General features: G+C 38.6%; 1 protein-coding gene across 1 annotated transcript in view; it reads left to right on the top strand.

Moving 5' to 3' along the window:
• The window catches only part of chrna8 (cholinergic receptor, nicotinic, alpha 8), a 38,610-nt gene extending 16,271 nt beyond the window's left edge, over positions 1–22,339 (top strand). The window contains exons 3-10 of the mRNA XM_027282416.1: positions 2,015–2,059; positions 5,839–5,948; positions 12,548–12,627; positions 13,341–13,508; positions 18,188–18,382; positions 18,937–19,023; positions 20,483–20,592; positions 21,254–22,339. Coding sequence (XP_027138217.1) covers positions 2,015–2,059; positions 5,839–5,948; positions 12,548–12,627; positions 13,341–13,508; positions 18,188–18,382; positions 18,937–19,023; positions 20,483–20,592; positions 21,254–21,847 — 1,389 coding nt within the window. The 3' untranslated portion in view covers positions 21,848–22,339. The remainder of the gene's footprint in view (positions 1–2,014; positions 2,060–5,838; positions 5,949–12,547; positions 12,628–13,340; positions 13,509–18,187; positions 18,383–18,936; positions 19,024–20,482; positions 20,593–21,253) is intronic.
• The last annotated feature ends 4,365 nt before the right edge of the window (positions 22,340–26,704 follow it).

The following is a 26,704-nucleotide window of genomic DNA, read 5'->3' as shown; positions in this document are numbered from 1 at the left end:
CAAATGTAGCCTGCAGCGTTTTTGACCACTGATAGCACTAGGAAGCCATGTACGAGCCTAATTTGTTTGTATTATAGCAAGTGTAACTCACATCTTGAACATCTTACACTTGATTTCATGTTATTTAACTGATCAGCAGTTACTGTAGTAGAGATAACATGCTAACAAATGTAGCACTGCAAAAGCAAAGGCAGACCTATTTGGGCCTCCAACATTTAGCTGAATTAAACCATTTGAGGCATTTAGAGGGAAAATGTAAAATGCGGCAAGAGGTGGTCACAAGACATTAGAGAAGTATAAACGTGTAAATGTACTTAGCTACTGGATGTAAACCTAACATTTGCTGGTTTTGAAGAAATATGTACAGGGTACCTTTAACTGGATCAATATCAAACCTTTTTGTGCAGTGGCTCAAGAAGCTCACAGCTGATGAACAGCATTCATCAAGTGTAGTGCAGAGTGCTGAACGTTCACCCAGATCTTTAAAAGATAGAAGTCTGGTTGAGTAACTCTCACAGTTTAAACATTAAAGTATTAAATACCAACACAATCCAATCACTACAATGCTTTTAGAGGAATTAAATACATTTGCATATATATATTCAACTAATTAGTTGGTGGCTGAAGAAACCTAACATGGCCAATTGATTTTGCATTAAAACACTGAAATGTACATTATTCTTAAGCATATGCATACATTTGGTCATAAAATTGAGGTGGTTGGATAAAAAAAATAAGATTATCTTTGTGTAGATGTGACATGAAGATGAAAAAGATGTTGTGTAGCAGCTCAAGAAAGGCTTACACACTATAATCTGATTTAATGCAACAACATCAGCTAAAAATACTGGTGATTTTGCGAGTTTTATCCCATTGACTACATTGTGTTTACTTTACTCCTGAGGGAAAGGCGTTGATAAAGACTATGAAACCAGTAATTCAGTTACTGCAACTGTCTCAAGTTTAATTTTTCAGGTTGCACCTCTGAAATTGTTCCTGAGAGAGAGAGTAAGACGAAACAAGCAAGAACAGTATGAAACTGTGATAAGAAGAAAAAGTATACAGAAGATTAGGTCCTGAGGGAGCCGAAATAGTAAGAAATAAAGTGAACAAATTGATTTTGTGTTTTGATTTTTACTGCAGTAACATTTAAGGAAAAGGTTTTTCGAAAAGGTTGAGCTGGCAGTGGTAGAAGATAACGTGATGAATCACTTCAGTGACTTCTTTCTATGAAAGTAAAATAAAGATGAATCCATAATAAGGCAGAGAACATTACCACTGTCAAGCTGTTTACACTTTCTTCGGAGGTAAGAGGCAGGTAATAAGTCAGAAACACAGCACACCAGTGTATAACAAGGAGCAAAACTTGTCGCTGTCATGTAGCATTCTGTGAAACAGACTTGGAAAAAAAAGTCCTCAGGTTTTGTTTGGTATTTTTGCTCTCATTCCTTGTGCATCTCTTTCTCGCCTCTTTCTATCTCTTTCTCTTCACTGTCTTATGAATTATCTCAGCCTCTGTCTCTCCTGCTTCTCGCTCTGCCAATCTAGATTCATCTCACCTTTTTTTCTGTCTCTCTCAGACCATTTGACAATGAACTGACCCTTGTGAAATATCATGAAGTGCAGCTGGACATTGGAGCAGACGTTGACAGAAAATGCTGCAAACTCTCTTTTTTTTGAAGCGCCAGATCCTTTCTGCTCAGTGTTATTGTCTGTTTCCTAAACAGGTCTGCTCTGTTTTATTTGCCTTATTATTTATGATCTCAGCATTGTTTAAAATAGCAAAACATGACCTCATAAAAAGCAAAAATCCGGGTGCATCATTGTCATTCAGTGAGCACACTGGCTCCGAGTCACTGGGGTTGCAGTTTGACATCATTGCTGATCTCTCACAATATCACCTCATGTTTATTTATTTTTTTTATTTCCTCTCAACCTGCAGAATATTTCACTCACATATCTGTGTACAGGTACGTCTACTCACTGCAAAACATTCTCTCTCGTTCTCTTCCAGGATGAAAAGAACCAAGTGTTGATCACAAACGCCTGGCTGCAGCTGGTACGTCTCCTCGCCAAGCACTATTTGTGTGATCATTGTGAAATAATTGTCAGGTAGTTTATTTTTGGAAAGCGTGTGTGTGTGTTGTTTGTGTCCTGTGGGCTCTGCCATTCATAATCTAATACAATGCTCACATCTAATTGCTTTTGAAGGCACAGAGCCAAGTATGATTTGAGCTGCAAACAATAACCTCTTGTTTTGAAACAGAAACAGTTCCTGTGACCATAAAAAAAAGTTTCTACATTTCAGTGACTCTCTCATGTGACACTATAAAATATAAACCTGAAGTTTAGACAATAGTGTCAAATGGCTTTGTTGTGTTCTTTTACGCAGACAAGGCAAACGTGAGGGTGGGTCAAACTTATTTTATGGGTTAAACATTATATTTAATAATAGCTTTAGACTGTCACAGGTGCACAAAAACAAAAATATGTTTTCAAAGATGTTCTTTCAAGACGTTTCTTAGCCCAACACTGGATTACTTCCGTTTGCCTTTTTAAAGACTATAATTTACGTTCGTGTTGAGTTTGTTTTTAGTGGTAATTGATCATTCGCTAAGCCCTGCCACCTTAGTTACTGCACAATAAAAGGAGATTAATTACATGAAAGTGAGTAATGTCAACAACAACTCGTCCTTGATCTCAGACAGAGGCAGAAAATGTCTAAATTCCCTCTGATGAGCAAATTCAGGTAATTTCTGTGAGGATACTTTCATTTCATATTTCATGAGAGGATGGAGTAAGGAAGGAGCAATACACTATAAATACATTATTATGTAGTTGTCTCGCCCATCTGTGGCTCGTTGCAAAAACTGCATGTCTTCTGTGGCTAATGTTGATTTCATAATGTTATTTTCTCCCTGAAGACAAGTAGCAGAAGTTAAGTGACAATACTGGAGTCTGACCCATTTTTGAGTGAGCTAAATATGCAACAGTCGTCTTGGCCTTGGAAGTAACTCAGTCACTACTTTAGTAGATAGCCTAACACGTGGCAATGATTACACCTTACGTTTGATCAGATAAATACAACTATTTAACCCCACACACAGGACTTGAGCATGTGGGGAAAGCCTGATGGAGCTGCTATGCTCAGTTACAGCTGTGATCAGGGTGTAGTGAACAGTCAATTGTCAGATTATGAACAGCATCTGTGCTACCATCTAAGCGTGCGGAAACTACTTAGCTCAGCTACAACATATCTTTACCCTTTATGGAAAGTTGAGCATTACTTAATAGTATGAGAAATATGCATTAAAATGCTCAGGAAAATGTTACATCAAACCAGTCAGGTAGGTCCAACAGCCTCATTATCACAGCAGCCCATTAAGGATTTCACAGCCTCAGTCAGGTTGAGCTGGCCGCCGACTGGCTTACAACTTATAAACGAATCAATTATTCAGGAAGCCACCTCTTTAATACCGGCATCCACTTTGGTGTAATGGCTTACGGGGGATTTGCAGATGCAGCAGATTTTGAAGGAGACTTGTGAAGTACATTAACTAGATTTCAGACAGTCTGACAGAGAAGGGACAGGTTCACTTCTGCTGCACGGAGGATTTTAGGATTACAGGTTTATCAGGCAATGAATGTCCCACATATGAATGGGTTGGATTTGATGTGTTTTTTAACTGTGAGGATTGTAATGAGCTCAAGTTTTATAAGAGCTACGTGTTACCTTAGTGTCCTCCTGTATAGCCAGCTCTTATGGCTGATAAAAGTGTGTCCTTTAAAGGGTCAGTTCACCTAAATTACCAGAAAACCTCAATATCTGTTAGATATCTGAAAACAATGCAGTTGAATGGGATTGTGTATGTGTTGCTTACTGCAACACATCAAAAACAATCACCAGCATCTTTCCAGGGACCGTGTTGTTGTGACGATTTTGATAATCCACCACGCTGCTCACAGAAAAATTCTCACAAAACACCTCACAGTGAGGTCTGTGGATTATCCAGAATAACCAGAACACTATTTATGGAAATATAATGTTACTGTTGAATCATTTTCAGTAGATTTATTCATCGTTGTAAGCAGCACAAATTAAATTCTAGTCAACATGATTGTTTTGAGGTGAAAGCAGAACTCTCAGAGACAGATATCTCCAAACCAGGGCAATCCAAAACTATCAACATGGCTTAAACCCAGAGATGACCTAAATACATAATAAAGGTTATAAACACTTTTTTAATGTTGAGTTTATATGTTGTGACATAGAAAAATATAAAAACCAATAACTAACTAATAATTTATGCACACATTATTATCCAATTATTGATTTTTATAATACTATACTGACTGAGGAGCCTTACAGCTGATTTATTGGAAGAAGGCTACATGCATATGCATTAGTGCTAAATATTTAATTATGTCCAACTTTAACAGTTACTTTTCTTGGATGTGTGATTTATATACTGCATATTATTGCCCTATACCCTAATTTCACACTCTCTTAATAAGAACCTAGTTGTCTCAAATTAGAAATGCTTTCTTAAATTTATATTATGCAACTCTAAAACCTATTCTTAGCTCAGCTGTTACCTTAAGTAGCCTTGTGTCCTCCTCATCTCCTGATGGACTACAAAGTTACTGAGCTGTAATTTGTTCTGTTGGCTGCCAGTTGTGCTTTCCCAGCCAACAAACATGAAAAGAAGACTCTCTAGTGCCAAACTGCCAAGGCCCACGGATGACAAGTGTGGTGATTAAGTCATTAGCTGCGTGACTGGAGACATATGTCAGCAGGGCCACTTTAGATGGATAACATCTCTTGGTGGTGATGGAAAGGCTAAAATCAGGATTTGGGGTTGATTGTAGGTTATGTCACTTACATGGACATAGGCACCTACGGAGAGATATATGTACATGAAAACATCAACATCAGTTCTAAGAGCACACTCATGCAAACACAACATTGCACTCTATTCATGTGCATATATATACATGCACACAGACATACACACATGTACATGTAGGCACAAACAGATGAGCCTGGTGTACTATGGCCACATTAGTAATGGGACTGCATTTGCTCCATAGAGAATGTGCCCTATGGCTACAGCATCTGAGTGCCTGCATCTATATGTGACTTCCATACATACATATACTAGAACACAGATACACACACATACACAAATCAATCAAGCTTACATGCAAAAAACAAAACAAAACAATAACACCATTCCATCTTGACATGGATTTTAAATCATAAAAAGAGGCACAGAGGTAACACACGTTAACATTCTTTGTGCTTTTAAGCGCTTTGATGCTGGGCTCATTTTGCCCCTTGAATATGGATCGGGTTCAAATGGGAGTGCAGGGGTCAGAGCCAACAACTGTCGGCTTGGCAAGATGTCACTGCCAGGATCTATTATCAGAGCTGGAGACAAAGTGTAAGAGCCAACAGTTGCTGGAATATTAGCCTGGGTAAAGGGTCAATTTTAAATGGTTAATCATATTTCTAGATAAATGTTTAATGTAGCTTGGTTTGGTATTAGGGCTGTGTGCCAGGATATGTTTTATGTTGAAGAGAAGAGATGTTGTGACGCACACTGTCACAGCCATGAAAATTGCTGATATGCCGAATGAGATATCATCAACAACAAAAAATACAATAACACTCTGGTTAATCAGGCTGCGATATGAAACAAAACAGATTACAGTAAAGAGCCTTAAATATGTCGTTCATCTCATTTTAGTTTTAGGCTTTTATTATCATGTGTTTTGTCCTCACCTCATCATCTGCTTTTATATTGACTTCTTTACCCTCTGTTTTGTTTGTTTCAGTATTGGACAGACATTTACCTTTCATGGAACCCAGAGAACTACCCTGGGGTTCAGAACCTGCGATTCCCTTCCAATTTGGTATGGGTCCCAGATATCCTCCTCTACAACAGGTAGGGAATACTTAAAACCTTTTGCTCTGTTCTGTCCCTTAACCTCGTCTTGTCCTTGTGTCCTCTTCTCTCCTACTTAATGCTACCTCGATTGTTGCCTTCTTTCACCAGCTACTTGTGTGTTGATATAAAGATTTTATACTATTTTACTTTTGTTCACCTGAAACTACATCTCATCATCTCTTCTACCTGGGGCATTACATGTCAACACATTAAAGTCAAGTAATAAACTATTTATAGCAAATGGTTATACAGTTAGCTCACAAAGGATCCAAGAGGCAACAAGAATACTGCTGAAAGAACTACTGCCGCTAAAACTTTAGTTCATCATCAACAACAAAAATATAGTACCTGAAGAGGAGGTTGGGGTGATGGATGAAGCTGCATCAGCAAACAGCTTCTTGCTATTACTCAACAGAGCAATAGCTAGAGGTGTCAGATTATTATGGACGCTTTGTTCACCTGTATTAATATTCAGGGATGTTATTAATCAGCTGATAGCTGTTGAAGGAGACGATCAGCTACTGCAAGTGAGACTTTTGTCCTCTTCCCCAACTGGCACTATTCTTTATGAGAAATACAGAAAGTTTGCAAGCTAGTTTAGAATATTATATTCAACGTTTGATAAAGTAATATCAGTATTGGCATTCTAATTTTTAATGTAATTCTACTGTCCATGTTTAATCTCGACTCCACAGGCCCCCAGAATCTGTCTGCTGCTGTACTGACTGGCTGTACTGATTTATTATCTCACTCTGCTGCATTTAAAATCATCCGCATGGCGAAGTTTTACTCTCACAAATTAGAATGGTTGTTTAACATTAATATTTAAAGTACATTGATATTAAACAAGGGATGATGAAAGGCAGCTGAAATGATGAAACTTGCTGGTAATTATATTAGTGGCTACTGGCCACTGGCATGATCGGCACAGTGGTTAGTCTGTCACTGCTTTGGCTATTTTGCATATACTCCTTGATTAAGTTCTCCTCTCATTTCTTCCTTTATTTATACCAATTTGTTTCCTGTAATACATGGACAGATACTCTAGAATGTTTGGGTTGTGTTTACGCAATAACACACAGTGGAAAGAAATATTCCCCAGATGAAATTTCACTCTTGGTTACAGCCTCGTTTAATAAGATGATTGAGCAGATTCCCTCTGGGAGAACATAAACCATAACTCCCAGGGGGCTTTGCATCTGTTGCCTGTGCAGTAGGAATTAAACTATTGAAATACTGTGGCTGGAAATGTCAACACATGTTTTCACTATTTGTGAAAATACTAGTAGTTTGTCCACCTTGAGAAGAATAGACAGATTTAATTGAGTGTATTACACATGCACCTCTTTTAAATGCAGTATAATTTTATCATCATCATCATATAATTTCATCAGTTTGTAGAGGTGGTTCACTCTCATATCAAACTGCTTTGCTCTGATTGAAAACATTGATCTGACCTCATTTCTTTTCATACATTTGTCAAAGAATGGGACTAGCAGGTTAAAAGAGAAATAATGTGTCTCTTGAATAACTCGTTGGTTTCTTTGATTCACGGGTCAGTGTGCCTGAACCTCTTTTCTATTCAGCCGCCTCAGATATTTTGGATGGAGATGAAGCTCCTGTGCCTGCGCAAAGAAATAAGGTTGCTAGGTGCTTCTAAGATTGATATTCACAGTGTGTTCTAGAACTGCTCAGTTTTTTAAAATCGTCCTTGGAATCAATGCCAGCGAGCAAGTTGATCACTGTCCAACGTCCACCGTGTTTCAGGCTTTTGAGCACATTCAAAGAATGTGTGTGGCAACAATTTTGTTCACAAACACCAGCTGCTTTTAGACATAATATAAGGGCAGTTGCCTACAGTTAGGGATACAGATATTAGTCTTGTTCATTTTTTACTGTATCATGTCCAAAAGGACTGGCCGAAATAGAAATAAAAAAAAAAAATTACCTTTCACAGAAAGGTTGTGTTTATGTCTTGAAATATTCAAATTCTAATATTCTAATTTATTTTTAGGCCTGCGGCACAAAGATAAATTCATACGTTAGATACAATGCAGTAAGGGGGGGAAATCAGATGCTGTACAGTGTGTTATCTGGTTATTGCTATGGTAAGCATTTCAAACAACGAGATTTGAATGAGGACCTCCCTTACTAAACATAAATCATATTAATGTGCTAGGGAGATACAACTTGAGAAAATAACAAAGTGGTGTTTGACTTGTTTATGTGTGTCAATTGTTTTTATAGCGTTGTTGTAAAAGATACACAGAGACAACGTTTGCTGATTATTAGTAAGAACTCAAAGAGAGGGTATGTAACGGGGAGTTAGATGGTGTTAATGCATCAAATCTTCTCATGCTTCCTTAGAATCACATTCTTACAAATACGCACACACACACTTGTAACAGGGGGAAAGGCAACACGATATGAGACAGAGTTGAAGTTGATTGATGGCGCTGGCTTTTCAGCTCTACCTTCAAGGAGATTGAGGATTCTTTTATGAGGGGGGTGCGGGTAGTGACAGATTTCTCGTTTGGCTCGAATTGCATATGTGTGTGCGTGTGTGAGAATGTGTGTGTGGATGTGTGTGTGTGTGGATGAGAGACAGAAAGGGAGATGGGAGAGGTTTGGATATCTAATAGGGATGATACAGAACATTAAGCAGCTTACGGTGGGGATCAGCGATCACCAACGATAACGACAATATACTCCAGCCGCCACCAGATTGAAACTGACATTCCTTATGCATGCAGTATAAATCCCAAGTAAAATCATTCATTTATTGTTTTTTTTATGCCAGAATGCAAGCAGGAAAAGAGATTAAAACTACGAGATAAGATAAACTTATACGGATCCCCTTCTGGAAATCGGGTCATTGCATTAGCAAGACTTCAGCAGGGACAAGGACAAAAAGTATAAAAACCCCAAAGAAAGAAAGAAATGAAACTCTTGACAGTTTACACAAACAATGAGAAAAAAAGTACAAATACCTGAGAAAACACCATAGAATCACCATGTGTGGAGACGTGATATAATTTAAATATGGGGATAATGAAATAATTATTAGTGCTTTATTTGATTGTTAACAAGAAAAATGACAAAATAGTTGTTACAAGAATGACAAAAGAGAACTTTCTCACCTACACACAGCTGGTGGAAGCTGAGTGCGTATAAATGTTAGATCATCATTTTCAGTTTAGCAATTGTCCCCTGATGTTGGAAAGGCAAGTCAGACCGACTTCAGCCAAATGGCTCTGGCAAAGAAAACACAGAGTCATCCTGTGAACAAGTTAAACTTGTTTTAGCTTTTGGTGCTGGACTGCAACCCTAACCACAACCCAGCAAGTTGCCACTCTCTACTGTTTACCTCACAATCACAGAGACAAAAGATACTCTCAATTTATCATCACCAGGCTACCTTGCCTGGGGTTCCCTCATTGAGCCCAGCCTGGCAAGGGAACTTTCAAGTGCACCAGGTTTGGTACAGAGGTCTGGTGCTCTTTGCAATCATGCAGTAGGTGAAGGTGGGGTCCCTGGTGTGATGACCCCTCTCTACAAAACTGGCTCTGGGGACATGGATTGTCAGCTCTCTGGTGGTAAAAAAGTTGCATGTAGTGCAGGAGGTGGGAAGGTATACCAAAGGTATCACAAGCCTCTGGCTTTGTTGCTATGTTGGAGTTTTCAGGAGGGTTGACTCTACGTGACGAGATGTTTTGGAGAGAAATGCTCTGACTGGTGTTCATGCCGATGAAGCAAACTACAGTTCAAAGTATGGTGTCTGATCTCTGAGTCTCTGGGTGAGGTCCAGAAGCCTGGGGAGTACTTGGTTTTGGCTTGTTTTTATTTGCAGAGAAAATTTACAAAGTTATGGATTTTCATGTATCCGCTATAGAAGTTGCAAGATTTGTTTGTTTCTCCAGTTCACAGCAGGGTAGTCTCTCAGAGTTAGCCAAGAGTGTTGGCAGAGGATCTAAAAGGTAGACAGCGGTATGTATTGTACATGCCCATGTCAGGTCAACAACAGTCCCACTTCAGATGAATAATATAGGAACCATTTGTTCCATCCCAGTCATGACTTTGAATATTTCACCAGCTGCAGACGCTTGGCAAGCTGGGATGCAAATGGACTGGGTTTTCTGTTTTCATTGTGTTTTTCATGTGAATAATGTAAACCACCTCGATGTTGAGCTGCTTTTAACATGTAGAGTTTCACTTCTGAATCTAGTACATTGAGTACAATGCTGCATATCTCCATGCTGATATTTTACCATATATTCCAACAATGTTTCCATAGGCATGAAATGTCAATGCAGATGATACCATTACATTGAGGCAGTAGACACTGAAGGCAGTAGCCACTGTACTCCAACAATGTTTTAATAGGCATAAAATGTCAATGTGGATGCCATTTCATTGAGGCAGTACACATTGAAGCAATATATTGTTTACTGTGTGAGAAGAAAGGTTATTTACCTAAAATTTAATTCTAGCAGCACACAGAAATGTATCAATTTTGAAGACCAATTTGTCCGCATGTTAGCAGGTTATTTAGCAAGTAAATGGCAAGCCATTTTTTCAAATGCATCTTTTGTTTTTTTCATTCAATGGCTCACATTTAAGGAAAAAGGTTAAAAGAATCCCATTGCGGACAAGAGGGCTCTTTTGGGATTCAACACCTTTATCATGACCTTATCTTTTCCACACGGCATATGACCTTTTTTAAACACGTTCTACTTGCTAAGTGATCTAATTAAGATGCGATTAAGATTATGCACCAAGAACTTTCCAGTGATGCAATGTATGCTACCTTTGTTATGTTTCGGTATGGTATCCACATGGTCTAACCCATGCGTTTCACAAACCAGCTTTAAACATTTTAATCAATTTCTCATCCACATATTTACTCAAACTTAATTTAACATACCCGTTTTTAAATTAATCACATCCTGCATTGTTTTTTGGTAGATGGCTTAAAGAAGAAGAAGAAGAATATAACCCGCCGGTCTGTTTTCAAAGGCTAATTGATGTGCATGTTCGGTAGATGTATTCCAAATACCGTTACAAGGCTAAATGCTAATTTAGCTCATTTATTCCCGGCAATGGATAAGAGCGATTACCCCTGTTCCAGAGTATCCTCACAGCCTCTTAGTTTTTCCACCCTCTGCTAAGTGAAAAGAGTGATTAGATTTAGATTATTGATGTAGCAACTATAAATCTGCTTTAGGTGTAGCCTTGTCTTGTTATATGCCTCCTGGGCTCAGTCCCAGTGCACTTTGCAAAAAATTTATGGTCTACCTGTCCGAGAAAAAGCCTTCAGGAAGAGTTTAGGACTACCCCTCGCTTCCTCTCACTGCCCCCAGTTTTCATACTGTAAGTGGTAGAAATGTACTAATGTAAAAAAAATGATGGTATGACTCAGGCTGTTTCATCTGGCTTCAGATGATCAATCGATTATTGTTCGGAATGAGGCGCAAATAGTGACTCATTCAGTTTCTACGGGGCTCACAGCTGAACAAAAGGTATAAATAAATATTGTATCCTGTATGATTTCATGTTCATGGTGACAGTGCTAACATGCTGATGTGTAGCAGGTATAATGTTTAACATGTTAACCATCATAGTTTACAGTATTATTATGCTAATATTTGCAAACTAGCACTTAACACAAAGCACATCTGAGGCTGATGCCATTAGTGTTGCTGGTATTTAGTCATAAAGCAAAGTATTACATTCACAAATAACGGTGGTGACACAAAAGTTATCAACAAAAGTGATCAACAAAGTCATTACGATTCCTATTTCCCTGACAACATTTAGGTTTTCTTTTTGGCCATCCTTATTGTCTGTCACTGCGTATTTGAAGGTTAAAATATTCCAACCTGACATTTTATTTCATCAAAACAATACATTTACTGGGCTGGGGGAGGGATGTGCTCTGTGAGTGCTTTTTAGTTAACAAATGTGATGCAAATGAATGCACTTCTTGGGGCATATTAAAAAACTGTCCACTCTTGTTAAAGGTACTCAGTTAACCAGGATTGAATTTTGGATATTTCTGACATTCTCGGTTTTGCTGCAATGAATGCAGAAAGACACTTACTGTATATCATCTAACAAAAAATAGTTTTGTTCTCAGTATTTTGGTCCTTTGGTTTTACTCTCTGAAAGAAAATTCCAGATATGATTTGTGTTCTTGTGTGAAATGTGTAATTTTGTGATTATGATGTCTGTAGTTTGGTTTGGTATACATTGGTTGGCTTTAAGTCTACATAATCCTTGTCTGAAGGACATCATGATAGCGGACAACCATGTTTGTTGAAGATGATCAGTACAATTAAACACCATCTGTCTGGATCTACTCATCTAATCCCCATTGTCTCTACCTCTCTCTGTCACCTTCATTCTCATTTGCTGTTGATTGTCTGGATTTCTCTTTCTATCGGCCTTTACCTTTATACTTATCTCTCAGTCCACTTCCTAACCTCCGTTCTATTCCCTTTTATGACTTTAAAGGGAACAAGCCTCCTTGTTTACAGGGCTTTTTCTTTAAATGCTTCAGTACTGTTTACACATTATCCACTCTTCTCTCCCTGCAGTGCTGATGAGAGGTTTGATGCTACGTTCCATACAAATGTGCTAGTAAATGCTTCAGGATCCTGCCAGTACATCCCACCAGGTGAGACATTCACATATTATATTTCACTAATAACCCTATTTCATCATCTCCGACTTATCACTGTTCCTACAGTGTTTTTTTTATTATTATTATCCTCGCTATCTCAAAGTGGTTGACTTTGTAGGTGTAAAATTTAAAGTTTTCAGACACCAAGGTTTTATATAACCACTGTTTCACCACTGTTTAATCTACATATCAATGTGAAAGCTACCATATACCATACATTTAAAACTATTAAAAACAACAACTATATGTGCTGTATACATCTAAAAACTTTCACTCACCACCTGAATTTAGTCATTTAGTTTAATGTTTCTAAACATGCTGATTACTAAGGTCACTTCTTATAATGGAAATTCTGTTCATTCGGGAACTTGGTACCTTTGAAATTATGTTTTTTAGTGACTGAAAATATGATGTCATAATCAATACAACCTTCACTTATGTAGAAAGTTTACAGTAATACAGTGTACTTCTCTGTGATGCATCTGAAACACTTTTCCCTGAGCATTGTTGGCATGTTTATCTCCAGCTAGTTTTCCTCTGAGTCTGAGGATGACTCAGGGAAATTACTAACAAGACATAAGACCTTCCATGTCAGCATGTTTTAGTATAATATTTTGGCATCCGAAGGACCATTTTGAAAAGATATTACTAAAACTGCTAAAAACATGTTTTGTGCCAGAAGTAAGTTTCCCATCACTTCTCTGCAGGCATCCTGAAGAGTACCTGCTACATCGATGTACGATGGTTCCCATTCGATGTGCAGAAGTGTGACCTCAAGTTTGGCTCCTGGACTCACAATGGCTGGCTGTTGGACCTCCAGATGATGGATGTGGACATCTCTACTTACATACCCAACGGGGAATGGGATCTTGTTGGTAAGTGGAAAACAGACACAGGCACACTATGACAAATTCAGTAAAACAAAATATAAGGAAATCAGAGACATGATATAACATAATGTAGGTTGATCAACATCATTATCTGCTCAGTGAAAAGAGCTTTTAGCAGGATGTATATTAAAGTAAACGACAAGGCGGTGCTGTAACAAAATATTTCTGAGACATTTGGTATGGATAAATCCAAAACAGAATCTGGATCAACTTAATCACTGAGTGCAAAAATAACTGCAGAATTTGCATGGTGACATAAGAGGGATAAAGCTGAAGTGTGAGAGCAGATGTGATGATTGACTGAAAACGCTGCCAGTGTTTGAGGGACATGTTTGAGCAGCAGATCGTAAATTCCTTCAGGGAATTTGAGACTCCGACAGACTGAGACAGACAGAGACTTTAAACATTAGCTAGGCCCTTCATGTCATATTCCTGGGAGTTAGACAGCCCGTCATTATCACACAGCTCTGACAGCAGGTGATTCAGTGATGTCAACTTCCTTGTAAGATGCCGTTCTTACTGACGTTTTGCTGACTATCATTCCTGCTCAAAGTGCTAGAGATAGCCTGGAGAATATCCCTGCTGTTTATTGTAGCGGTATCTGCAGAGTTTGTTCTGGTTCAGTCTTTGGTCAACTTTTAAGGGAACAGTTTGACATTTTGGGAAATGTACTTGTTCACTTTTTTTTTGCTAAGAGTTAGATGAGAAACTCTGTGCTACTTTAAATATAAGGGTACAACCAATGACAGTATAAAGAATGGACAGAGCATGGAGTGACGTTATCCGTAGGTTTCCCTGTTCTGAAGCCGGAAATTAGCTATAGAGACCAAAACTATTTTGTGTACCAGGTTGTAAACATGTTTATTTCTGCTGCATTTTAATATGGCCGCTTATGGAGATTGACTCACTTCTGCAGAATTACAGTTTTTAGCACTTCATTTCCCAGCATCAGAGGTTGCCACTAGGGTACAATCAGTAGCTGTAAATATTGGGAACAGCTAACTTACTAGCTCTGTCTGAAGGTAACAAAATCTGCCTGATAGAACCTCTAAGGCTCAATAATGAATATTATATCTCATATAAATTAAGGTAAATTAAATTAATAAAGTAAATGTAAAGCTTAGCTTTGCTTAGATTTGTACAAAGACACTGAAAGTCACTGCTTTAAGGGAAATAATAATAATAAAAACACTTTTTGACAAATTAAACAAGGAAAAGAAACATGATTTTCCTCTATTTTCTGTTCTTCAGTTCATTCTAATTTGTGACAAAATTGTTTTATCTCAGGAAACAGAGGAGGTGAGAAATCATCCAAGATAAGATTTATTTGGTCGTTTCATTCTTTCTCCTCTAATTTGTTTGTTGTTTTTCCCCCTTAATTTCTAACCCAAGTTTGGGTGTTAATCAGGGGCCAGCAGATTAATTCACAGCCACATACACAAAGTGAGCTGTGAGTGTACCCAGCTGGCTGGGGGAATAGAGGAGGGGACCGGGGGTGAGTGTGGTGACAGCTGGCCCAGAGATGGTTCACTTAATTCAGGCACAGCCAGGCGGCAAGCTGGCCAAGAACACACACTGTCCTGGTGCCTCAGAACATACCTATGCCCATGCCAGCATACGCACACAGACACACACATATATATAGAATGTGGTGGATGCGTCTGCAGGTCTGCAATCCATCAACTTAATAGATGGCTAACAAAGGCTATTTTTCTTCAGGATTCAGGTGACAAAGTTAAAGTAAAATGAAATTGAATTAGTTAATTTAGATGGAATGTTTATAGGACTGAAGTTGAGTTCAGTTTACACACACACACATACACACTAGGCTTAAATCAACAGTTCTTCAGACATCTCACCCCAACATGAATATGTTGCTGATTGAGACATTCCAGTGCTTCATCCAGAACCACTAGGCACTCAAACCTATGAATGGTTGATACAGCTGCAAATGATGCTTGTGTCACAATCAAGTTCAGGGCACTTAAGGTTGATTTTTACTGAGTGTTGACTGTGTCTGTGTCACCAACACACAGAAACATACAGACTTCCCAGATTGCTGATTTTTAATCGAGTGTAAAAGATAACAGTACCTGTGGTCCACTTTGAAATGACTTTCAAATGTCACGATTACTTAACATCTCATTACACAGTAGCTCTCATATACACACAAACACACACATAAGCTTTTGGGGCTTATTTGACTTTGATCAGTCCAAGGTGATACTGTTTACTGTTGTTGTTCTGATGTGTAAGGCAGATTAATCATGCATGCCAACAAGACAGATAAGGCCACGGTGATAAACATTAAAGATTAATACATGATTTAGGATTTGGACGTGTTGTGGGATAACCTGAAGGTTACACAAAATTTGGAGGTTTTAAAGTTCAGATATGAGTGTATTATGTGCAGAAGGTTTTTGTGGGAGTTTGATATGCTTGCTGATATTTAGTATTGCTCCTGCACAACTAACGCTCCTGCTGTATAGAGTAGATACAGTATAACACTGAGGTATACTGCAAACATAGCTCATTTGGATGAATTTGTGTACATAAATTATCAGTCTTCACAAATGTGGACTTGATATAACTTATGTTTGGCTCTTTCCTTGACTTAGAAAACTTGAGGTGAGAACAAAACAAAGGAATGAAAACACATTATAGCGCTTTTAAAGTATCTGTGTCAGGGAATTGATTTTAAATACTTCTAATGGTCTCCAAATCATATATCATATTTCGGACATGCTTTCTACATACAAGCACTGATGTCTGTTGTTACTCGGACCAAGCTGCATTTGTTGGTCTTACGCATACTTGGAAGAACATCCTTGATGATCTCAGACACCGTCTATATCTGACCATGTTTAAATCTGAACTTTGGTTAGGTTAATATCTTTTCAAGTCTGTTCAAAAAGGGGCAAAAAAATGTATATATAAATAAATATATATATATAGTCCTTTGAGTCCCTTGTGTCAGCGCTGGTTGTGTCTGAAGACTACAAGTTTGAAAATTAAAATGAATTCAAGCGTGTTAAGTTAGGAAGGAAGAAGTGAGGTCACAAGACCTCTGCTTAACTCTTGCTTGAGGCTAGCAGCTTGAGGCTACATTAATCACCACTAGCATAACACATCTGAATCTCCAACCAGAGTTTTGGAAGTTGAATTCCATTGCGGGTAATGTAGGTGCCACATTTTGACAAGAAAGAGGAGGCATGGAATAAAAACAAAAATTCTGATACTTTAAAAAAAAAAAAAAACTTTGTAAGCCTGACAGTGATATATTGCAATGCTGAATCAGTCGACACTCACATCCCCATATGCATATTGAGAGAGGTTGCTGTATTCCTTTCAGTTTCAATGTAGGTGATGGGAGACAAAAAGTTAGGTCCTGTGGAAAAATACATTTCAAGTTCAGCTGAAGTTAATACAAGGAAAAAAGGGGTAATTAGTTAAACAAATCAAATGGGTATCCTCCTCCAAAGTTAAATTCACTCTCTGTGCTTCCATGGACAGAGTTTCCTTACTGAGTCACAGCAGAGGGGCAGTAACGGGATGATTTTAAATACTAGAAAGTTAATGCTCACTTGAAAAATACACAATTTGTCTAACTCACTTGACTAACATATTTATTTAAGGTGAACTTTTGAATGTATTTTTAACACAGGATGAGGACTGTGTATTTTGTCCCTCATCACCTACATTGAAGTTGCTTTTGGAGGTGACTTCTTCAAAGATGGTATGAACAGGAGGAGCAATTACAGCAACAAACAACTCCTTCAATGCACATATGGGCATGTCAGTGGTGTTTCAAAGTACACTTGTGAAATACTAACTTGCCTTTGTTGTTACCTAAAATTGAACTGTCCTGCTTGTCCCTTAGTTTTACAATTTACTTTAGATCCTGTTTTTGTTGTGTCAGCCAGCATGCAGATTCCAAACACAAAGACTGCTCTCAAAAAAGGTGGCTGCCATTTTGAATTCACAATAAATTTGCTGGAGAAAACACATTATTCATGACTCAAAGCACCCGACTTTGAAGCTCTTTCTGCCTGTTTAGGCAACAAACCGGCTGTGCTTTACAGCGTTTTTGATCAGATAAAATGTGTTGTTGTTGGAATGCTGCTGAGCAGATTACATCATGTCATCATTTCATCACATACAGTATTAATTTAGGTGCATTTGCTGTTTTTCTGCAACAGGCTGCTTCCCACATGGTTTCTAAGACAATACTATAATCTGTGCTTGGTTAAAAGTCTGGAATTTTACCTTCAGGTACAAAAAAATGTAGATTCAGTGGCATATTTGAATGAATCATCATATCTTGTTTCTTTGGAGTAAACAGTGTTAGTACTCAAAGGCACATTGGCACTGGTGTGACAGGGAGCATTTAATTTCCGTCTGGGGATTCAATCTAGTGACCTTCTGACCACCAATTTCCTCTTTCAATCATATTAAAATGGTACCAATAAAAATTGTATTCATGATGATTGTTAACCGAACCTCCTTTCCAAACAAGCTCAGCTGCACATAACAGTTTACTTTATAAGGTCTCATTATCATTATTCAGGCAAGCAGAACCTAGAGCTGGATCTTTATTTCATAGTTCTGTGTGCATAGATTTCACCTCTAATTGACACCTTCCCACCTCTTAATTTTATCCCCAGGTGTCCCTGCTAAGCGCAATGAGCTGTACTATGAATGCTGTAAGGAGCCCTACCCTGATGTGACGTTCACAGTCACCATGCGCCGCAGGACACTTTACTACGGCCTCAACCTGCTCATCCCCTGCGTGCTCATCTCTGGTCTGGCCCTGCTGGTCTTCCTGCTCCCCGCTGACTCTGGAGAGAAAATCTCACTGGGTATAGGACACACACACAACACCAGTACATCCCTGCACAAACACACAAATTGTGTCTTTCACACTAACACAAAGGGACATGATTCATGATTATAATCATATGAGCGGACAAAAATGTATCCCCCCCGTCTTGGAGGTCTTAGCCCACCAGGTTGCTAAACCATTTATATGTCATTGCTCTATGCTAATGCTGACATTAAGGCTGTGAATTAGCGTTTGTGTTGAATTTTATTCATTAGCAGATGAATAAAAGCTCCATTATGAACACAAAAAAGATAATCACCTGGACCTGGAAATGCCAGCTTGTTTCAAAATGCCAGAAGACAAGGCCAGAGTAAATATACAACTGTGAGTATTCCTTTGAGAGCAAAAAAAGAAAGTGGATATTCCAAAATGAAGCCACAGCTGTTTTCACTTCTTTTGAAGCGACCAGCTGCATTTATTTTAAGTACTCTCAAGTCACCATTTAAGAGAAAACCAGACTGTGCTGAAACAATGTAGGACTATTCTTTGTCTTTCTGCTCATCTCTTTGTTCGCTGTGTCTTTCCATGCAGGCATTACGGTGCTGCTGTCTCTAACAGTGTTCATGTTACTGGTAGCAGAGATCATGCCCGCCACTTCAGACTCTGTTCCTCTGATTGGTAAGACACTTTCCTGCTCAAATTATCGCTTGTTTTCATGATATTCTGAATCAACTAATCAGCCCATTTGTGATAGACTAGATAGATAGATAATAATGAGTAATTGACATTCAAAACATAAAGAAAAAGTTTGTCATTTTTTGGTAAACACATGCTTTCTTGTCCAGTTAGATGAGACGGAGAACATAAAGCTACGGCCAGCAGACTCATAAATTGTTTTACAATAAGCCTGGAAACATTATGGCTCTTTCCAAATGAAGAAAGACCCAGTAGTCTGTGTTAATAAATTTGTCTAATATACCGACATTAGCTGTAGGCTACAGTGTGTGCATGTGTGTGTGACTGATCTCAGAACTCACCAGTCTTTCTTTTTTTCCTTCTCAGTACTGTATGTTTATAATGCATAATGCTCCAGGATAAGCGCAGTCTGTCTTGCAAGGTGACACATGACTTTGTATTGCACAGCCACATAGAAAAAATTCCCTCTCATTCTGTTTGAACACAGCTTGAGATCAGTATCGACCCTTTCGTCTAACTTTTGACATAAAAAGTAAATAAGCATATTTCCCAAATGTTGAACTGTGCCTTTATGACAGTGTATTTAACCAGTTCAGTCAATTGGAAAACAATGCACAACCTGCTCTAAATTAGAACTCTTTATTATAACTGCAACCCTGCAAGCTATAAACACATGTTGAACAGGCTTCCAAGTGCAACGGCATGCTTGGTGGGTCACCATGGAGATTTTAATATAATGTATTATAGCTTAGGTTGCGGTGTTGTTTGTGTGAGATATTCACACCTCATGTTCACACTCTGTAGTCGAAAAAGTTCCAATCTTCACATCGAATCACCAATATGTCGAGGCTTAGCTGGGGGTGGGCTGGGCGTGGGAGGCTGCTGATGCAGGATGTGAAGAATATTCTCTGTGTAGGACACAAACAGAGTTGCATTGTATAAGGTCATACTGATACAGACCAGAAGAGACAAGGCAGCTGGCCGTGAGATGGGATGGGAGGCTGCAGACAGAGAGGCTGCTCGCTATCATTTGGCAGCTCACTGATGTAAAACGAAGCCATTAGCAAACTGAAATTTATTGGAGTACACATATTAACACATTGCAGATAGACATTGACATGGAAATGTATATGCTATAATTTGATTGGTCCGCCCTGCTGTGAGGTCGTTGACATCACAGCTGGATCAAGATAAAACATGACATCTTTCTTTCAGAGGGGAATACATCTCATGTTTGTGGTTATTAAGGTGTGTGTGTGGACATTTATTGTGCTTGCCTACATGCCTATGTCTGTGTTTTCATGTCAGTGTGGCTTAAATGCCTGCAGGCTGTGAATATGTTTTGGTTCATTTATAAATTAAGGCGTAAAATGTTATCCATCCTTGTTACACTGTAATGAATTGATCTCTATCCTTATTTTTATGTTCCTCTCCTCTTTAGCTCAGTACTTTGCTAGTACCATGATGATTGTGGGCTTGTCTGTGGTGGTAACAGTCCTTGTGCTGCAGTTCCACCACCATGACCCCCACGGAGGGAAGATGCCTAAATGGGTAGGTTAACAATCATTTTTTAAAATTCAATAATTAGTTTTCACCACAAATTAAAAACCACTGCAAGCAAAGAATAGCCAATTCTGAATTAAGCTCAGCAATGCATTATTTTTAAATAACTAAACGGCTTATAGATATTGGTACACTCACCTTTTCACATAGGCTGTGGCTCCTATTTGTTGGAGTAATGAAGTGACATTTAGTTACAGATTGTGTCAAGACAAAGGTTGGAATAGGAATGGAATACTTTATTTCAACTGATTCTTAGAGGACATCAAAAGCAGGATTATCTACTAACCGTATAGTTATTTTGTGATAACCATGCGGCTATCTAATTTTAAGGTTTTATTTTAGATTGACAAAACTTTTGATTAAATGTAGGTTTCCCTTAAAATATGGGTGAAAAAGACTTTATCATCACAAGATTATGATTAATTTGAACCATACAGCAATTAAGACATAATGCACTCCATGTAAGGAAAATCTCTACAGTTTATTGGCCTATTGTACATTGGGCACCACAATGTAACAGTGTCAGAAGACTGGGGAGTTTTTTGTTGTTTTTTTTTCTCTATATTTATTTAACTTAATAATTCATATAACATATCCTGGTGTTTAACTCACCGTCTTCAATCGCTCCACATTTCATTTCTTCATCCAGGTCCGAGTCATCCTACTCAACTGGTGTGCTTGGTTCCTCCGCATGAAGAAACCTGGAGAGGAAAACAAAACAACTGTGAGTTCCAGTAGCACCCCAAACTACAAGTACTCCCACCCTTCTCCTCACCATACGAGCACCAGCAGCATTCAGATGAGCACAATACCAGGGCAGGCATCAACCCAGTCAACCACAACCAACGGGAACATGAACCTGTATTTTGGCTACCACACAATGGGCACAGACAACCCTGCTTTCCCACCGAATGCTGACACAGGTGTGATGGTGTGTGGCGGCGGCGGTAGCGGCCATCCCAACGGCTCGTCCCAACATGATATCCACTCAGATCAGACGCGGACTTTGCTGCTTGAGCAGGTCCCGGAAATTTCCCAGATCCTAGAGGAAGTTCAATACATTGCCAGGCGTTTCCGGGATCAGGATGAAGGAGAGGCCATCTGCAGTGAGTGGAAGTTTGCAGCGGCTGTGGTGGATCGATTATGCCTGGTGGCCTTCTCGCTTTTCTCCATCATCTGCACCTTCACCATCCTTATGTCAGCTCCCAATTTCATTGAGGCTGTGTCCAAAGACTTCACATAAGGCTGATGTCGTCCGTCTCTGAGAGGAAACGGAGAGGCAAAGCTAACATTAGAAATCCTGACACAACTAGAACTGTGCCACACAAGCCTCCCTGCTACAACAATGTGAAGCCACACAAGTTATTTTAAAAGTGTTGTTACAAGTACAGTCACAGTACATCAGAACCAAACCTTTCCCACTATCTTCACATATTTCTAGTATGTTGTTGTATGGAGTTAATGTGATTTTAACCTTTAAAGATGGCTCTTCTATCTATCACCATACACACAGTGTGCCACGTAGGAGGTTTAGGCTTCATGCAGTAGTTAATGATGTAGAAACTCACACTAATGCACTTTTCATCTGTATACCTGCTCACATCATTTACCAACCACCACTCCGTCTTTACATCTCATCTGAATATAATGTTTATACTCCCTCCTTCCAGTTCTTTCTTTTTTGTTATGTTTGTCCACACTTCTTTGCTTCCTTTCCCCATAGTAGCACTTAACATCTTCTAGAAACAGCACATACAGTACAGTCAAAAGAGTTAACAGTTTTAGGAATTGTTTTTTCAGGCCTTTATTCAAGTAAGAGTAGTTTTTTGTATTTTGTAAATAAATCTACATCTTACTTTGTAAATGTGAACTTAAGGAAGATAAAAATCTTTTTTATTAAGTTGGTGAATATACCGACATGTTTACTCACAGCACCGTCCATTTCATGATAATGATCATTTCCATTTTCAATTTATCTGCTAGGGATTTTTTTATTTTTATTTTGCTCAATTAGTCGTTTTTGTATATAAAATGTCACAAAACAGTGAAAATTGCTATTATAATATCCCAGAGCTGCAGCTGACATACGCAGATTGCTTGTTTTTATTTAATCAACAGTTCAAAACTCAAAAATATTTCATTTTCTTTCATTTTGGACAAAGAAAAAACACCAATTTCTTACATTTAAGGAGCTGGAAACAGCAAACGTTGAAAAATTGCTGACTAACCTACTCTTGATCTTCTGATTTATCTACTATTTGTTTTAAGTTCTACTCCATTTCCTTGCCCTTCCTTTGTTGCCACCAATTTTCTGATTTCTTTCTGGCACATCTTAGACCCAGGTTCTGTACCCATAAATGTGAGTTTTCCGTTACCAGTAAAAGTCATACAAGACATTTACAGTTTTGCTCTTTTCAAGAAAAGGTTTAATAAAGAGTGAAGTGATTTCAGAGGGGATATCCCAAACAGTATATTTAATGTGGTTAGCATATGGATATTTCTAAGTTGCTCACATCCATTAACAATGCATTTATTCAATGTTTCTCTGACTCGTGCTAGTTCCACAACGTGTTGCGATATACTGAGATAAACAATGAAAACAAATTCAATCAAAACAAATTGATTGAAAGACAATATTTGTTCTTGAAAGGGATTTTCAATGGATTCTGAAGGGGCATCAGTCCAGTAGAAATGCATTTGGCACTAATCTTTTGTAGTCCTGAGTGCTTTGTGTTTTTACTCTCTAATACTCAGCGAAAGGCAAACACTGTCTTCTCTAATCTCTAGCGACAACATGCAACAAGGATTACTGGGTGACCTTATGTAACAGATTTGTGTTAAACCTTGTCTCTTCTCACCACCCGAGCATCCCCTCTGATCCTCAGTGGTAGAAGGGCACAAGTGAATTTCCTCTTTTACGCACGCTACTAAATGCACAGACTTTGAAAACTTAGCACATGGCCATTTTAAGTGGAGTTTTAAGCGGAACCAAGGAAAAATGAAAACAGAAAACAGCTGCAGAAATCAATTAAAGTCACTGAAATGCAAATTCACGCTGTTATAGTTAATCAATGGGCCGAGTGCAGATGAATAGCTGCCACCTACTGACTAGCTTTCCATTCACTCTATGACTCCAAGACTGTAAAACATTTAAATGTCACATCCATTCATAATGGACAAATAGGAACAGGTAAAACCAATCTTGGAAAACACATGCAGTACTCTTTTGTGAGGACAGTGTTCCTTAATTTTTGATCCAGTTTTGCATATTTAATCAAGATTCTATTAATGAAATCATCTTTACACTTTCATCTTACCAGGAATGTGATATTCAGTTTAAACATTACAAATATGTCAGTTCTTTGAATTACAAAAACGTAATGTAAGTGCATTGTTGTAACGTTAAAGTAATAGTTCAACATTTTGGTTTTTTTTGTCTGAAGTAAGATGAGAAGATTGAAACACTGATTAAAACAATTGATTGTTTTCTTTACATCAGTTTTTGCACGGATTGAGCAAACAATTGTTAATAATTAGCGAGCTCTAGTAAAGGTACTGGCAGTAGCAGGTTAGGGTAGCTTAGCACAAAGGCTGGAAAAGGGGGAAATGTGAGTTTTATGAGAAGATCGATACATGTCTGAATGGTTAAAAATGAAGCCACAACCAGTGGCTGCGGATATCTTAGCTAAGCATTAAGGAAATCCAGTCAGGAAGCAAAGGAATAACAGATGCCAAGGAGGTGCTGCAGGTCAGATTTGGTTACCTTTCATATTTAACAGAGATCTTCTCATCTAAGCTAATATGCATTTTTTTCCTAAAATGTTGTACTGTCTCTCTAATATTGGTCAACTTGTCGTTCCAGATTGTGCAGATTGTAAATTGCAAGTTGTGAGGGTTACTGCAGGTGAAGTCAGAAAGCTGAGCACTGATGATCGGAGAGAACAAAAGTTGTGTTTTTTGTTTTTGTTTTTTAAATGAACCCATGCTGGAGTTTTTTGTTTTGCCTGTCAAAGTTCATGTGGACTGAAGTGGGAAGGTCTCAGCTGCTTTAAATATGTTGCATAATAGACCGGGGAATAATTCAAAACCTTGGTCATCTTGAAGAATATGAACAGTGGAGATGACTCACGTGGAATGAAAACTGTCCTCCACATAAATGTGACTTGGACTGACAACTGATGACAGCCAATTACGTAGATACTTTGTGAGATATCCTGACCCATTTTTACTGTTACTCACTCATGTCGATGTCTATCCAGCATGTTTTTTCATGTGAGAAGCATTTATGGCACTGAAAGGGTTTCAAAAGGAAAGAACGATGGCTCCGCTCAAGTGAGACAAATGTGAAGAGCATCAGATATTCAGGGTAAAAAGACATTCTGAGATTCACAAGTCAAAGCTATGTTGAAGCTAAGACAAGTACATGTAAAATGAAGGTGTGACCGTTTGCTTTGGACATGGTATCACCGCCTGTTTTTTCTTTTCTTTTCTTTTCTTTTCTAACCACCAGTATTGTATTTTTGTCAACTTGAGTGTCTTTTTCTTTGTGGTCTGTGCCTCTCTGCTCAGTATGATTCATTCTACTTTGAAGGATAAATGCTTACTGTACATGACTATTTTGAGACAAATAAAGGAGAAATGTGATAATTGCTGGTATTTGAGTGTCTTCTATGCCACAGTTCGCTCAATAACACACTTAAACAAAAACGCTTCCACTCAACAAAGTTGTCATACTGGCCTCGACCCTTTCTTGAAGTGACTGGGTTATATCAGGGTTGCTGTTGTCAGTCTGACTGGACAGACAGTGTAATGACAGCTTGTCATCTGATGTGCCAGACTAATCGCAGCATGTTATTACGTACAGTGCAGTTATACAAGACACTTGACATCTTAAAAGAACAAAACTGCAAGCAAACAAAGTGTTCATTTGTCTCATACAAGCTTTAACAATTTGAAGTACACTTGGAAATTATTATTTGCTTTTGTGCCAACAGATAGATGAGGAAATTGATACACTCTCTGTGCAGTACAAATATCGCCGGAGCCAACAGTTGTTAGGCTGTTGGGCTATATCTTTACATTTAGCATGAGTATGAGAATATCTTCTCATTTAACTCTTGGTAAGAAAGCAAATATGAATATTTCCCTGTTTCTTTAAATGTGTATCTCCAGGAAAATAAATAAATAAAAACGTAATATATTTGCTTTGTGTGTGGGTTAGTCTGTTGCAAAATGACACAGTGTGATAGAGATGTCACAAGTGAGTATAGCAGCTTGTGATTTATGACACCAGGCAGCTCTCTGTATTGATTCTTTTTTTTCAGGATTGACAAACAAGAGCTGACATATTTTCTATATTCCAAAAGTGTCTCATACTTGGAATGAAACTATTCATCAGATTCAAGCTCACATCCAAACATTCGGGGGTCCCCTGTCTTGGGAAGCTATAAACGATGTGTGTGTGTGTTCTGTCATTAATTTCATTTTAAGGTGTCAGATAGTTTTAGGAGATGTTTTTGGACTGCTGTGCAAAGTTGTGTTCTGCTTCTCTGCACCCACCGCTGACAGGTTAACACAAGCTCAGATATGTGAACATATAGGAGTGAGTTCTCACTCAGCAAGGCTCAGCAACCTTTCTCATTTCCCAGCAGGAATGCATGACTGAGATAGACCAAGTCAGGAGGGATCCAATCTCCTTACTGCCTGCGATATTAGTCAGGAGATCTGACAGCACACACGCAGATACACACGTGCGTGCGCACGCACACACCAAATGCTGCTCGGCGAGAGTGATGACACGTTCAAATTGGTCAAATCTAATCTCAGGCTTCACTACATGCAGACAGACAGCTGTTGGTGGGTGGAATTGCACCACACTGTATCACACCATGAGCGCACACAAATACAAAAATGTTTCCTTTGCCAAGAGGCTGAGTTGACATAGACAGTGTCCCCAGCCCAACCCTCCCTGCAGTCTGTCCTAGTGTTGCTTTTCTAGTCCTGAGATGAAACAGACCACCTGGGTTGTAATCTCTCTTTGGTAGCCAGGTCAGATGGAACAGATCTCCGTGGTTCAGTTAGTGTAATGTAAAGACCACGC

This window comes from Larimichthys crocea, chromosome X (assembly GCF_000972845.2).
Source record: "Larimichthys crocea isolate SSNF chromosome X, L_crocea_2.0, whole genome shotgun sequence".
NCBI classification, from domain to species: domain Eukaryota; kingdom Metazoa; phylum Chordata; class Actinopteri; family Sciaenidae; genus Larimichthys; species Larimichthys crocea.
This window is presented reverse-complemented; position numbering and strand designations above follow the sequence as displayed.